At 44.9% G+C, this 16,864-nt stretch overlaps 1 protein-coding gene across 1 annotated transcript in view; it reads right to left on the bottom strand.

Moving 5' to 3' along the window:
- The window catches only part of LOC129709032 (ataxin-7-like protein 1), a 67,102-nt gene that overhangs the window by 31,757 nt on the left and 18,481 nt on the right, over positions 1-16,864 (bottom strand). The window contains exons 4-5 of the mRNA XM_055655146.1: positions 8,882-9,095; positions 6,611-6,918 (exon numbers count right to left, since the gene is read on the bottom strand). Of these exons, the coding sequence (XP_055511121.1) occupies positions 6,611-6,918; positions 8,882-9,095 (522 nt within the window). The remainder of the gene's footprint in view (positions 1-6,610; positions 6,919-8,881; positions 9,096-16,864) is intronic.

The raw sequence follows: 16,864 nt of genomic DNA, 5'->3' as shown, positions 1-16,864 counted from the left end.
CCCTTTAGCCACAAGGGCCACATCTAACTCCCTCTTAAATATAGACAATGAACTGGCCTCAACTACCTTCTGTGGCAGAGAATTCCAGAGATTCACAACTCTCTGTGTGAAAAATGTTTTCCTCATCTCGGTCCTAAAAGCTTTCCCCTTATCCTTAAACTGTGACCCCTTGTCCTGGACTTCCCCAACATCGGGAACAATCTTCCTGCATCTAGCCTGTCCAACCCCTTAAGAATTTTGTAAGTTTCTATAAGATCCCCCCTCAATCTTCTAAATTCTAGTGAGTACAAACCGAGTCTATCCAGTCTTTCTTCATATGAAAGTCCTGACATCCCAAGTCCTGATCCCAGGAATCAGTCTGGTGAACCTTTTCTGTACTCCCTCTATGGCAAAGAATGTCCTTCCTCAGATTAGGAGACCAAAACTGTACGCAATACTCCAGGTGTGGTCTCACCAAGACCCTGTACCACTGCAGTAGAACCTCCCTGCTCCTATACTTAAATCCTTTTGCTATGAATGCTAACATACCATTCGCCTTCTTCACTGCCTGCTGCACCTGCATGCCTACTTTTAATGACTGGTGTACCATGACACCCAGGTCTCGTTGCATGTCCCCCTTTCCTAATCGGCCACCATTCAGATAATAGTCTACTTTCCTGTTTTTGCCACCAAAGTGGATAACCTCACATTTATCCACATTTTACTGCACCTGCATTTGCCCACTCACCCAGCCTATCCAAGTCACCTTGCAGCCTCCTAGCATCCTCCACACAGCTAACACTGCCCCCCAGCTTCGTGTCATCCGCAAATTTGGAGATGTTGCATTCAATTCCCTCGTCCAAATCATTAATATATATCTTAAATAGCTGGGGTCCCAGCACTGAGCCTTGCGGTACCCCACTAGTCACTGCCTGCCATTGTGAAAAGGACCCGTTTACTCCTACTCTTTGCTTCCTGTCTGCCAGCCAGTTCTCTATCCACATCAATACTGAACCCCCAATGCCGTGTGCTTTAAGTTTGTATACTAATCTCTTATGCGGGACCTTGTCGAAAGCCTTCTGAAAGTCCAGCTATAACATATCCACTGGTTCTCCCTTATCCACTCTACTAGTTACATCCTCGAAAAATTCTATAAAATTCGTCAGACATGATTTACCTTTCATAAATCCATGCTAACTTTGTCCAATGATTTCACCACTTTCCAAATGTGCTGCTATCCCATCTTTAATAACTGATTCTAGCAGTTTCCCCACTACCGACGTTAGACTAACTGGTCTGTAATTCCCCATTTTCTCTCTCCCTCCCTTTTTAAAAAGTGGGGTTACATTAGCTAACCTCCAATCCTCAGGAACTACTCCAGTATCTAAAGAGTTTTGATAAATTATCACTAATGCATCCACTATTTCTGGGGCTACTTCCTTAAGTACTCTTAGATGCAGCCTATCTGGCCCTGGGGATTTATCGGCCTTTAATCCATTCAATTTACCTAACACCACTTCCCGACTAACCTGGATTTCACTCAGTTCCTCCATCTCATTTCTGCTATTTCCGGCAGATTGTTTATGTCTTCCTTAGTGAAGACAGAACCAAAGTAGTTATTCAATTGGTCTGCCATGTCCTTGTTCCCCATGATTAATTCACCTGTTTCTGACTGCAAGGGACCTACATTTGTTTTAACTAATCTTTTTCTCTTCACATATCTATAAAAGCTTTTGCAGTCAGTTTTTATGTTCCCTGCCAGTTTTCTTTCATAATCTATTTTCCCTTTCTTAATTAAGCCCTTTGTCCTCCTCTGCTGGACTCTGAATTTCTCCCAGTCCTCTGGTAGGCTGCTTTTTCTGGCTAATTTGTACGCTTCATCTTTTGTATTGATACTATCCCTGATTTCCCTTGTTATCCACAGATGCACTACCTTCCCTGATTTATTTTTTTGCCAAACTGGGATGAACAATTATTGTAGTTCATCCATGCAGTCTTTAAATGCCTTCCATTGCATATCCACCGTCAACCCATTAAGAATCAATTGCCAGTCTATCTTGGTCAATTCACGTCTCATACCCTCAAAGTTACCTTTCTTTAAGTTCAGGACCCTTGTTTCTGAATTAACAATGTCACTCTCCATCCTAATGAAGAACTCAACCATATTATGGTCACTCTTGCCCAAGGGGCCACGCACAACAAGACTGCTACCTAACCCTTCCTCATTACTCAATACCCAATCTAGAATAGCCTGCTCTCTCATTGGTTCCTCTACATGTTGGTTTAGAAAACTATCCCGCATACATTCCAAGACATCCTCTTCCTCAGCACCCTTGCCAATTTGATTCACCCAATCTATATGTAGATTGAAGTCACCCATTGTAACTGTTTTACCTTTGTTGCACGCATTTCTAATTTCCTGTTTGATGCCATCCCCAACTCCGCTACTACTGTTAGGTGGCCTGTACACAACTCCCACTAGCATTTTCTGCCCCTTAGTATTTCGCAGCTCTACCCATATCAATTCCACATCCTCCAAGCTAATGTCCTTCCTTTCTATTGCGTTAATCTGCTCTCTAACCAGCAACGCTACCCCACCTCCTTTCCCTTTCTGTCTATCCCTCCTGAATATTGAATATTGCCAACATACAACCTTATAAGATAAGATCACCTCCTTTCCTCCTGTACACCAAGGAATAGTCCTAGGCCTCTCCCTATAATTCAAGCCCTCAAGTCCTGGCATCTTCAATGCATTCTTTCCAACATGTTTCCTATTGCAGGGTGACCAAAACTGAAGACAATACTCCAAATGTGGCCTCACCAACGGTTCATACAACAGTAATATAACATCCCAACTTTGATATTTAATACTCTGACTGATGATGGCCTTTGACCACCCTGTCTGCCTGCGACACCACTTTCAAAGAACTATGTACCTGCAATCACAGATCCCTGTGCACGACAACACTTCCCACAGCCCTGCTTTTCAATGTTCTTTTAATCCAAAGACCCCTCATCAAAGTAATCAAATAAAACCTGGAGCATCAATAAATAAATACCTGGATTAAAGTGATAAATTTTAGAGCAATTTGTAAAGGAGGATTGAGAGCGATAGGAACTGCAGATCAATTCTTAGTCTGCTTCAACGCCTGCAAGGATGTATGTGCGACAAAGTGGAGTTCAGCTCTGTCCAGACAAAAGACTTCAACGCTTCACAGTGGGATAGGTCTGCAGGTACAGCCTTCTTGCCGGTACCAGGGCTATAAGGCCATTTGTCAAGTGTCAGTCAAGCAAGGTGGTTTTTCAATACTGTGTTTAGAGGAGGATACTTCTATAGATGCACCATAGAGAGCATGTTGCTGCTTTGCATCACAGCTTGGTTTGGGAACTGCTCTGTCCAAGACTGCAAGAAATTGCAGAGAAGAGTAGATGCAGCCCAGTCCATCACACAGACCAAACTTCACACCATTGACTCACCACAGCATTGAAAAGCAGCCAACGTAATCAAGGACTAGTGATTCCTTCTTCTCCCCTGCACCCTCCTACCCTGCCTCTTGCAAAGATGCTATCCCCTACTCTTTCCCCATCCCCACCGCATCCGTTCAAGATGAGGCTATCCATTCTAGGACATCCGAGATTCCCTCTTTCTTTAGTAAAAGCATTTCCTCCAACTGTCATAGATAGTTCCCTCACCCTCGTCTCCTGTATCTTGTAGTTCTGCTCTCTCTCCTCCTCCCCCCAGATCAAACAAGGTTAGATTCCCCTCATCCTTACCACGAACCACTCCAGCCTCTGCATCCAGCACATCATTCTCTGTCATTTCCTACAACTTCAACCTGATCCTACCACCAGTCATGTCTTCCCAGCGACCCTTTCCACCTTCCTCAGAGACCGCTGCATCCAGAACTCCTTGTTTCACTCACCCCTTCCCACCCAAATCACCCCCTCCCCAGGTACAGATCAACTACAGGAGATGGGACACTTGTCCATGTAGCTACGTAGGACACAAAATGCTGGAGTAACTCAGCGGGTCACATCGCATCACATCCATCCAGGGACCCCAGGTGAGACAGTGGTCCAAGAGCACCTCCTCGAATCTCATCAACTGCATTCAATTCAACTCCCCTCCCCTTCACATAATGACCTTTCTGACCTAGACCGCCTCCATTGCCAGAGTGAGGCGACACCCAAACTGGAGGACCAGCACTGCATATCCCGCTTGGGTGGGTTACGGCGCCCAAGATATGAGTGGTATGAACATTGGAATCTCCAACTTTAGGTAACTAGCCTACAAACAACCCCTCTTTCCCCCGCCCCATCTTCCTACCCCCCTCTTCCCTGTACCCCACATGGATTCACATCCATTTCTCCCCTTCCCCCTCCCCCAATCCCTTTTCCACATATACCCACAGACGGCCGTGGAGGCCAAGTCAATGGCTATTTTTAAGGCGGAGATTGACAGACTTTTTATTAGTAAGAATGTTATGGTTTATGGGGCAAAGGCTGGAGAATGGGGTTGAGAGGAAAGATAGATCAGCCATGATAGAATGGCAGAGTAGATTTGATGTGCTGAATGGCCTTATTCTGCTCCTGGAACTTATATACCTTCCACCGGATGCACAATTTGTACCTCCTAACCTTATCTCACGCTTTTTGCTTTTCATCTCTGGCCTCATCCAGCCCCCCCTCACTTGTATCCACCTATCACTTGCCAGGCTTTGTCCTGCCCCCACTTCTCTTTCAGCTTCCCTCTTGCCCACCACTATCCGAAACGTCACCAATTTACGTTCACCAGGGTGGCAGCCTGACCGCTGAGTCACTCCAGCATCTTTTGGATGATGATGAAGGGCACAGGTGAAAGCATGTCAAGCACAGCTATTGCAGCTTTCTCAGTTTCTTAGTTATCCGTTCCCTGCAACCTTTCTCCTACTATTTTTCTCCTGCTAGTTTTCATTGAGAAATTGCATTTTTCTTTGAGCACAGATAAAGATGGAGATGGTGTAATAATTCCTCCGTACCGATGGAGCAAACTCTCACAAGACAATTACAGCGCATTGTACAATCAAAAACCAGCCAGCATCATTGGTTAGGTACAGAAAATTCCATCTAATCAAACACTAGAACATGTGTAGACAGGCTCAACAAGCTTTATGAAACAATCCCATTGATTAAATCGAGCAGTCCTCACCCTATATTGTCACTTGAAATAGATAAAAATTAGATAAGAAATAAATACAGCTCCTTCTACACTGCCTCATCAATTTGTTCCGCATATAATCAGAATTTAATACATCTTGCAAGCATTTGCTACCCATATTATGTTGATTCCAGTAAAGCAGTCATATAGTACACTTGCCTTCATTGGTCGAGGCATTTCATATAAGCATCAGGAAGTCACAGTGCAGCTCTATAGAACGTTCGTTGTGCTGCATTTTGAGTGTTGCATGCAGTTTTGATCACTTCATTATAGGAAGTATGTGCAAACGTTGTATGTGCAAAGTATGTCCAAAATGGTGCAGAGGTGGTTTATCAGAATGATAACTAGGTTGGGAGGTATTAGCTACAAGAAGAGGTTGGATAGGCTTGGAAAATGTTCTCTAGAACAACGGAGGTTACGGAGAGACCTGATTGGAGTATAAAATTATGAGAGGCATAAATAGGAAGACAATCAGAACTTTTTTCGTAAGATGGAAAAATCAATGACTAGAGGTGATAACTTTCATGTGAGAGGGACAACGTTTAAAGGAGATGTGCGGGGCAAGTTTTTTTTACACACAGAGGGTGGTGAGTGCCTGGAAACACTGTGAGTGGTGGTTGATGGTGGAGTGCTGGCGATTGAGACAGATGCAAAAGTGGCATTTGAGACACTTGTGGATCGGCATACAGATATGCAGGGAACGGAGGGATTATGGTTTATACAGATTACAAATGACATGGGTAGGAAAAGAAATGAGGACATGCAAAATTAATCTAGGAAGTTACGCAAAAGGTTAAAAAGCAGGAGCTCCAGAGTAGTTATCTCCAGATTACTCCCAGTGCCATGTTGTGAAAAAGACAATAAGGACAGATGAATGGCTGAAGAGTTGGTGGGGGGGGGGTCAGAGATGCTGATTTTTGGACCATTGGACCAGTTGAGGCCAGTACTATAACAACATTTAAAAAGACATTCAGGAAGGTACATGGATAGGAATGATTTAGTGGGATATGTGCCAGGTGCTGGCAAGTTGGGCCGAAGAGCCTGATTCCATGTTGTATGACTCTAACATTGGCAAGTGGGCCTAGCATAGATGGGGAACCTTGGTTGGCATAGGCAAGTTGTGCCAAGGGGCCAGTTTCTGTGCACTATGACTATGTGCTGGCAGGTAAGACATTGAGGGCCGAAGGGCCTGACCCTGTGTTGTACTGTGGTATGTTCTATATATTAGGTGGGAGACCATTACACTGCCCAGCAAACTCGTCACTGAAATTTAATCTTAAAACCAGTGAACAAAATGCATTGTTGAAGTCAACTACAAATACCACCAATAGACCAATAGCCAACTTTCCATCTGCCTCCAGTTTCCTCCATGTCTACTCGCCAACAGTTGCCACTCATTAGATTGCTAGTTTTGGGACGGGCACTAATACTCACCAATTATCCTCCTGTGGACTTTATGGTTGTTTCTCCTGTTATTGTTTACTGGTTCTTCCAGCGCGGGCGACCTCTCACCTTTACCATTCTGAATCACCAGAGCTGGGAATGATTGATCAGCTGCTTCTGCTGCCCCCGTCTTTGGCATAGAATCAAGGACAGGGGCCATGCTGGGTTTCTCAGAGGGAGAGATGGGTTCAGGAGAGGAGGGCGAAACAGCAGGAGGCTTGGCAGTCAGTTTGATGCAGGAACTCTCTGTCTTTCCAAGAGATGGGATCTTTTCAAGGTTTACCATGGGAACAAACAAGCTGGAAGGAAGAGAAGAGAAAGTTGGTGAATAAATTCCAGCAATCCAGTTCAGTCCACTCTCGCTTTTGCCTAAATCTCCATGGCAATTCATAAGCTATTCGCCCAGATAGAAAAATTGTAGCAAATCCCAATCTTTGTGGTTGAAGAGTTCATCCACATGAAAGTAAAGCAAAGATTGGATCACTCATACACAATGGTACCAATTGTCAAATTAATGGATAGTTCTCACTGTTTCCATCATCTTTAAGAAAATAAGAACTGGACGTTGAATGTCTAGCCTCTCATCCCTGCTAAAATTACACTTCATCTTTTACATCAGCGTCACCTCCCAGTGCTAATCCCATATTCCCCTATTCCTTTTAACATCCAGAAAGCAACCAATCTGTGAGATTGCTTCTCACTCTTCAAAACTCTGTAGAATATACGCCCAGTTTGCTCTCACAAGGGCCCTATATAATTTCAGTAAGGTATGTTTACTCATGCTCAAAACATCTTCCAACAAAAGTCAATATATTGTCTACCTTCCAGTCTGGTAACTTTCAGTCCCCACCAGGGAGAGTCATTACTGAGCCCCAACTTAATACTTTCAGAGAAGAGAGTCACCAAACACTGCTACTTGCCATAATTATGAGGATCCCACAACACAAGGCTATCTGGTCTATCTATTATGCACATGCTGATCATACTGCTACCAATTTTCTAGCTTCACATACTTATCTTTTGAAAGTACATACTGAACCAGATTCCACTACGCTTACAAGCAGTTCTGTGGATACATTTACCTTCTGGCTCCATGTTCACCTCCCCTACTTTGCAGAAAATCGCCAGTCAATCTGGCAATCTGATTCTGAGTTTGCTGTTACCTGTCACCTTAATTTCCCATTGCAATTCTATTCTGATTTCTTACTTTTTAGCCTCTTTATTATTGTTCCTAAAAAGACCAGTATAATCTTCAGAAACGGCATCTTGGAGTGCACCATCAACTACAATAATTTCAGACACCCCCATTTCAGTTTGAAACAGAACTGACTCGTGCTGGAATTAGGGCATCAACTTATGTTCACTCAATGTTTGCCTTCATTGAAGCTGCTTGACCTGGTAGGCTTTTCCAGTGTTCGTTTTGTACCAGCAATTTATTTTTCTCTTATGTTCTAATTCAATTCCCTCTATTTACACCTCCTCCAGATAGATCAGTTAAAATTGCGACCATTTCTTCTACAGCATCTCTGTCCGCTGAAATTTCTTGGTTTCCAACTATGCACTTGTTTTGTTCCCTCCATCTTTCTCTGCGATTTAAAATATCGATGTATCTTGCTTTTACTAGATCAGGTGAAAAAGGTAATTAACCCGAAGAATTAACTTTAGTAATCTATCTACATCTGCTGTCTCTGCGAGCGCACACCGGGGGCTCCAACACCAAGACCCGGTGTGCGACCTCGCACCACCCGGCGTGGCTTCAATGGCCGCGGGACACTCGCCCTCGCCATCTGACACTCGCCCTCGCCAGCCGGGGGCTTTGACTTTGACTCTGACATCGGGGGGGGGGGGAGAGTGCAGTGGAGAGATAAGTTTTTTTGGCCTTCCATCACAGCTATGTGATGGATGTTTATGTAAAATTGTAATTATGTTGTGTCTGGGTCTATTTGTGTGTAATGTATGGCTGCAGAAACGGCATTTCGTTTGGACCTCTAGGGGTCCAAATGACAATTAAATTGACTCTTGACTCTCTCTCTTGCCTGAGCAGCTGAGAATTCCTAGCATTTACTTTTCTTATATCTTGCTGTGCAATCTGGCTCCTGTCATTGGAATCAGTTCCCCATCTGCTCTTTCAGTGTTACTACTTGGCAGTAAATCTGATTTTAATCTTTATTGCTCAGTAGAATATCCCAGCTTTTTATTTACGGTTATCCATCAACATTTTTCTCCCCATTGGCTAAAGGTCAAAAAGAAAATTAAAATTACCACAAATTTTCTTTTGGTCCCTTTGAAGGCACATCTAACTGTAGCACCTTGTTACTAGGGCTGTGCAGCTTCTCTTTGGAGGATCTGGTGCCATGGTTGGAGGTAACTGCAGTTTGAACACTGTTGCATCGTGATTTCTGCAGGATGGAGTTTGTGGACGTCAAGGCGGGAGGTTTCCGAGCTGACAATTTGTTCAGAGATCCGTGTCTTCTCTCTGCAAGAAATCCAATGTATTTAGATTCTCAAATCAGAGACTTCACATTAAACACTGAACATGGAGTTAAAATCACACCAAGGACAAATTTAGAAATGATACTATCCCTAGTTTCAGTGGGCAGCTCTTGCCTGAGTCAGAAGGCCAGGAGGTTCAGACTCATTTCAGGATACATATAATGCTGATATTCCGACAGGAGTGCTAAACTGTCAGAGTTGCAATTTTCACAAAGTCTGTTAGGCTGGTAGAAATGGTCCCATAGAAATCTGAACAAAAGCCAGAAATTCAGACATTTCTTAATTACCGCAGTAACTACACTTCAAAAAGGGCGGCACAGTGCTGCAGCAGTAGAGTTGCTGCCTTGCAGCCCCAGAGACCCGGGTTCGATCCTAACTCCCTGGGGTGCCGTCTGTACGGAGTTTGCACGTTCTCCCCGTGACCTATGTGGGTTTTCTCTGGGTGCTCCGGTTCCCTCCCACACTCCAAAGACATTACAGGTTTGTTGGTTAATTGACTTAGATAAAAAGCGTAAATTGTCCCCAGTAGTGTAAGATAGCGTGTAGGATCGGGGATCGCTGGACGGCACGGACTCTGTGGGTCGAAGGACATGTTTCCGTGCCGTATCTCTAATCTAAACTAAAATATATTCTTCTGTCAGTAAAATCTTTGGTATACCCCTAGTTGTGAAATACATGCCGACCAAAATATTTATGAAAATGATAAGTTAAAGCAGAGGTGAATATAAAAAGATGGGAATGGCATAAAAATCCAACCTGTTCATTAATGTACTTTGAGAAGGATTCCCCCCTATTTACATTGCTTGAGTTTTCATGTGATTAAAGTCCCTCATCATCTCCATACTTCAAAAACTCTGATCTTGGATGTGTATTTATTTGTGTGGTGTTCGGGTGCGTTTCACATCTCCTCAAAAACACAATGCGCTAACGGTGAAAGTTTTACATATTCCAATAGAGATTTACGCCATGATGTCAAAAGTCGCCTTATCTGAAAATTTCATGTATTATTTCTCGAGTGAAAATGTTCAAAAATTTCAAATGTTAGAAAATAAACAAGATGGTCTCGCTGGATGTCACAATGGATCTGACTGCCTGCCTCTGCTCGCGCTGCGAGTAACGTCACCCCTGTTCTGTCTGCTGTATTTCTTAGCTTCTTAACTTTCACTTCTTTAAATTTGTCACTAAGTGTTTTTAAACTGCTGCGCAGATCGTGTTGCGCGTTCCGCTGGGCTCCTTGAAGTTCTAGAACATGGCGGCGGCAGTCGTTATCGCCACGGGGCAGCGCGATGGGAAGTTGGCCACGGCAGCCATTACTCCCTCTGAGAGAGGCCGTCTATGGAGACCTGCGATTCCTCCGTTGATCGCAGGGACTCGGGGAATCGTGAAGCCTTTTCCTCGCTGGTGATCCTGATCCCACCTGGCGATCTTTGGCCGTCACGGGGACAACCTCCTCTCCGTCTCCCCCGCCTGATCGTCTGTCACGCGGGTGGGTGGGCTTTCCCTCACGGAAGCCACGATCGGCCGGCCCTCCCCTGCTTTTGACCGTCCTCAGATCGCTCCGGGCCTCGCTCGGGTCCACGCCGGCTGCAGCCTCACTCGGGACCAGCGACTGGTGGGGAGGCTGCTGTTCTCCCCCCTCCCTCTGTGTCCCCTCCCTTTCTGTGTCCCCTCCTCCCTCTCTGCCCCCCCTCCCTCTCTAGGGAGTGGTGAATCTTGGGACCTATGGGTGAGTGGTGGAGTATTGCGTTCGGGAACCAGCCCTCCCCTGTGACGTCACGCCTCCCCCCACCCCTCAATCTCTACCCCCTCCCTCTCCCTCACTACCCCCCCCCCCCCCCCATCTCTAGCCACGCCTGCGCAGATGGGGGTTATGCTTGAAAAGGAGCAAATGAATAATATTAAATATATCAAGTGGGAGGTGATTGTGTATGTGTGGGGGGTGGTTAGTGTGTGTGTGTGTGTGTGTGTGTGTGTGTGTGTGTGTGTGTGTGTGTGTGTGTGTGTGTGTGTGTGTGTGTGTGTGTGTGTGTGTGTGTGTGTGTGTGTGTGTGTGTGTGTGTGTGTGTGTGACGCCGAAGGTCGCCACCCCCCCCCCCCCCCGCAACCGTGCGTTGAGGGGGCGGGACCCAAACAGTCCCACTTGGTCTAGTAGCTCCTCAATGTCCCCTAACTTGCCATTTATTTTAATAGCAACTTCAGCTCAGTCTGGAAGCTCACCTTAATGACTAAAAGGTGGATGAGCAAAGTAGCAAGGTACTAATGACCACTGCAACTGAATGGGCATCGCAAAATTGCCCTATCCAGTATTAACTTTCAATTATATAATATTTAATATATCCCTGGGGAGGTGATTGTGTATGTGTGGGGGGTGGTTAGTGTGTGTGTGTGTGTGTGTGTGTGTGTGTGTGTGTGTGTGTGGTGTGTGTGTGTGTGTGTGTGTGTGTGTGTGTGTGTGTGTGTGTGTGTGTGTGTGTGTGTGTGTGTGTGTGTGACGCCCCGAGGTCGCCACCCCCCCCCCCCCCCAACCGTGCGTTATTTTGGTCTAGTACAAAATTGCATTTCTCATTCATGAGTCCTAACCTCCAGGATAGCTCAAGGCGTTTGGTCAAAGTGATGATGGTACAGCACATTAGTGCGCCGAAAGAGTAAAACAATCATACAAGAATCAGTTCTCCTGAAAACCACAACCATGGAGGGGACTAATACAATAATTTACCACAAATTTGGCCAGCGCACCGACTACAATCACACACTACTTTAAATCCCAGTTTCGTTTCCATTTACAGGAGCCAATTAACTTACAAACCTGCATGTCAAAAAACCGGAGTACCTGTAGAAAGCTGTCATATTTGGATCATAAAACTCCATTCCCCGACAGGATCGAACCCATTCTTTGCGCTGTAACGGAACTCTATATGGAAGGGCAGGTCCATGACGTCAGGTTTCTATCTAATGTCGATATACCTTTCAATTTATGACCTATTAAGCCTACCTCCATAAAGCAAAGAAATGTATCATCTGGAACTAATATCATGGCAGGCAGGTTCGCTAGGGCTACACGGGTAGGTTTCAACTAGATTGGCAGAGGAGGGGGATTCTATGCAGGACTGAGGCAAGTCAGAGGCTGGAGTTCGGTATGGATGGTGATTAAAAAATGTTCAGTGGACAGAATTTATTTAGACCCTTTACTGAGTACTTTGCTGAGGCACCTTTGGAAGCGATTATAGCCTCGTCTTCTTTAGTATGACGCTACAAGCTTGGCACACCTGTCTTTGGATAATTTCTCCCATTCTTCTCTGCAGATCCTCTCAAGCTCTATCGGGTATCAAGCGATGCACAGCTATTTTCACGTCCCTCCAGATTGTTCGATCGGTTTCAAGTCCAGGCTCTGGCTGGGCCACTCAAGGACATTCATGATTTGTCACGAAGCCACTCCTGCGTTGTCTTGGCTGTGTGCTTAGAGTTGTTGTCCTGTTGGAAGGTGAACATCCGCCCCAGTCTGATGTCCAGAACGCTCTGGAGCAGGTTTTCATCAAGGATCTCGCTGTACTTTGCTCCGTTCATCTTTCCCTCGATGCTGACTAGTCTCCCAGTTCCTGCCGCTGAAACACATCCCCACAGCATGATGCTGCCACCACCATCCTTCACCGTAGGTATGGTATTGGCCAGGTGATGAGCGGTGTCTGGTTTCCTCCAGACGTGACGCTTGGCTTTCAGGTCAAAGAGTTCAATCTTGGTTTTATCAGACCAGAGTATCTTGTTTCTCATGCCTTTTGGCAAACTCCAAGCGGGCTGTCATGTGCATTTTACTGAGGAGTGGCTTCCGTCTGGCCACTCTACCATAAAGGCCTGATTGGTGGAGTGCTGCAGATATAGTTGTCCTTCCGGAAGGTTCTCCCATCTCCACAGAGGAACTCTGGAGCTCTGTCAGAGTGACCATCGGGTTCTTGGTCATCTCCCTGACAAAGGCCCTTCTTCCTGGGATGTCAGGACTTTCATATGAAGAAAGACTGGATAGACTCGGTTTGTACTCGCTAGAATTTAGAAGATTGAGGGGGGATCTTATAGAAACTTACAAAATTCTTAAGGGGTTGGACAGGATAGATGCAGGAAGATTGTTCCCGATGTTGGGGAAGTCCAGGACAAGGGGTTACAGTGAGGAAAACATTTACAGATGAGGAAAACATTTTTCACACAGAGAGTTGTGAATCTCTGGAATTCTCTGCCACAGAAGGTAGTTGAGGCCAGTTCATTGTCTATATTTAAGAGGGAGTTAGATGAGGCCCTTGTGGCTAAAGGGATCAGGGGCTATGGAGAGAAGGCAGGTACAGGATACTGAGTTGGATGATCAGCCATTGAAGCATAGAAATTAGGTGCAGGAGTAGGCCATTCGGCCCTTCGAGGCTGCACCGACCGCCATTCAATATGATCATGGCTGATCATCCAACTCAGTATCCAGTACCTGCCTTCTCTCCATACCCCCTGATCCCCTTAGCCACAAGGGCCACATCTAACTCCCTCTTAAATATAGCCAATGAACTGGCCTCAACTACCCTCTGTGGCAGAGAGTTCCAGAGATTCACCACTTCTCTGTGTGAAAAAAGTTCTTCTCATCTCGGTTTTAAAGGATTTCCCCCTTATCCTTAAGCTGTGACCCCTTGCCCTGGACTTCCCTAACATCGGGAACAATCTTCCTGCATCTAGCCTGTCCAACCCCTTAAGAATTTTGTAAGTTTCTATAAGATCCCCTCTCAATCTCCTAAATTCTAGAGAGTATAAACCAAGTCTATCCAGTCTTTCTTCATAAGACAGTCCTGACATCCCAGGAATCAGTTTGGTGAACCGTCTCTGCACTCCCTCTATGGCAATAATGTCCTTCCTCAGATTTGGAGACCAAAACTGTATGCAATACTCCAGGTGTGGTCTCACCAAGACCCTGTACAACTGCAGTAGAACCTCCCTGCTCCTATACTCAAATCCTTTTGCAATGAAAGCTAACATACCATTCGTTTTCTTTACTGCCTGCTGCACCTGCATGCCTACCTTCAATGACTGGTGTACCATGACACCCAGGTCTCGCTGCATCTCCCCCTTTCCCAATCGGCCACCATTTAGATAATAGATCATATTGATCATATTGAATGGCGGTGCAGGCTCGAAGCGCCGAATGGCCTACTCCTGCGCCTATTTTCTATGTTTCTATGTTTCCCTGATTGCTCAGTTTGACACAATCCTGTCTCGGAGGTCTACAGACAATTCCTTCGTCTTCATGGCTTGGTTTTTGCTCTGAAATGCACTGTCAACTGTGGGACCTTATATAGATAGATTTGTGCCTTTCCAAATCATGTCGAATCAATTTAATTGGTGGACTCCACTCAAGTTGTAGAAACATCTCAAGTATAATCAATGGAAACAGGATGAACCTAAGCTCAATTTTGAGTGTCTTAGCAAAGGGTCTGAATACTTATGTAAATGTGATATTTCAGTTATTTATTTTTAATTACTTTGCAAAAATTTCTGAACACATGTTTGCGCTTCTTCATTCTGGGGTATTGTGTGTAGATTGATGATTAAATAAATTAATTTAATCCAGTTTAAATTAAGGTTGTAACGTAAATGTGGAAAAAGTGAAGGAATCTGAATATTTTCTGAATGCACTGTATGAATCATAATTGAATACAGATGAGGTGCCGGAAGACTGTAGGGTGGTAAATAATATCCCTCTATTTAAGATGGGCTTCAGAGAAAAGCCTGGGAACTATAGGCCAGTGGGACTAACATCTGTGGTTGGAAATGTATTAGAGAGCATTCTGATGGATAATATATACATGCATTTAGACAGACTCAGGCCGATTTGGGAAAGTCAGCAAGGTTTTGCATGTGGGAGATTGTCTCACGAATCTATTTACGCTTTTGAAAATGAATTGAAACTGTAGATGTACATATGGATTTCAGCAAAACATTTGACAAGGTTCCGCATGGTAGGCTGCTCAGGAAGGTTAGATCGCATGGGATCCAAAGAGCTAACCATTGGTTAGAAAATTGGCAAATGAGACACAAAATGCTGGAATAACTCAGCAGGACAGGCAGCATCTCTGGAGAGAAGGAATGGGTGACGTTTCGGGTCGAGACCATTCTTCAGACTGGCTACACGGCTACAAATTAGCTACATGGAAGGAAGCAGAGGGTGTGATGGTGGTGTTGTTTCTCAGACTGCAGGCCTGCCACTAGTGGTATTCATTAGTTCATGAGCCATAGGAACAGAAATAGGTCATTCGGCCCATCTAGTCTACCCCGTATCTATCTGATCTATCTTTCCCTCTCAGCCTCATTCTCCTACCTTCTCCCCATAACCATTAACATCCTTACTATTTACGAACCTGTCAATCTCCGCCTTAAAAATACCCAATGAGTTTGCTTCCTCCAGTCGTCTGTGGCAATGAATTCCACAGACTCACCACCCTCTGACTAAAGAAATTCCTCCTCAACTTCTCTCTCTAGGAGCGTCCTCTTATTATGAGGCTATGGCTCTCCCCTAGTGGTAGACTCTACCAATAATGGAAACATCCTCTCTATCCAGGCCCCCCCTTCATCCTTCTAAACTCCAGCGAGCAGAGGCCCAGAGTCGTCAAACGCTTTTCATGCGTTAACCCAATCATCCCCTGGGATCATTCTCGTAAACCTCCTCTGGACTCTGTCCAGAGCCAGCACATCTTTCCTCAGATATGGGGCCCAAAACTTCTTACAATACTTCAAATGTAGTCTGCCTAGTGCCTTATACAGCCTCACCATTACATCCCTGATTTTATATGCTAGTCCTCTTGAAATAAATGCAAACATTGCGTTTGCCTTCCTTACTACTGATTCGACTTGCAAATTGACTTTTTGGGAATCCTGTACCAGCACTCCAAAGTCACTTTGCACCTCCTCTTTCAACATTCTCTGACCATTTAGAAATTTATTCCTAATATCAAAATGCATGACTGCACACATTGCTACACTGTGCTACTTCTTTGCTCACTCCCCCAAACTATCCACGTCCTTCTGTAGAGGTGCTGCTTTCTCTACAACACCTGCCCCTCCACCTATTTTTATAATCTGCAAACTTGGCAACAAAGCCTTCAATTCCCTCATCCAAATCATTAATATACTACGTGAAGAGTAGCAGCCCCTGCACTGATCTCTATGGAACATCACTCGTCACTGACAGCCAACCTGAAAAAGCCCCCTTTATTCCTACTCAGTGCATTCTGTCATTCAGCCAGTCTTCATCCCTGCTAGAATCTCCAGCATCCATGGGCTCTCATCTTCTTAAGCAACCTCATGTGCAGCACCTCATCAAAAGCCTTCTAATAATCCTGGAAAACAACATCCACTGACTCTACTTTTTCTACTTTATCATTTACTCTCTCAAAGAATTCCAACCATTTTGTCAAGCAAGATCGCCCCTTCACAAAACCATGCTGACTTCAGGCTAATTTGTCATTTGATTCTATGGAACCTCATCCTTTATAATGGAATCTTACCAACCACTAAAGTCAGGCTAACCAACCTATAGTTTCTCTTCTTTTGCTTCGCTCCCTACTTGAAGGGCAGAGTAATATTTGCAATTTTCCAATCCTCTCGGACCACTCCTGACTCTAGTGATTATTGAAAGATCACCACTAATGCTTCCACAATCTTCAAAGCTACCTCTTTCAGAACCATGTGGTGGAGTCCATCTGGTCCAGGTAAGATATCCACCTTTAGACC

Source organism: Leucoraja erinacea, chromosome 24 (genome assembly GCF_028641065.1).
Source record: "Leucoraja erinacea ecotype New England chromosome 24, Leri_hhj_1, whole genome shotgun sequence".
Taxonomy (NCBI): domain Eukaryota; kingdom Metazoa; phylum Chordata; class Chondrichthyes; order Rajiformes; family Rajidae; genus Leucoraja; species Leucoraja erinaceus.
This window is presented reverse-complemented; position numbering and strand designations above follow the sequence as displayed.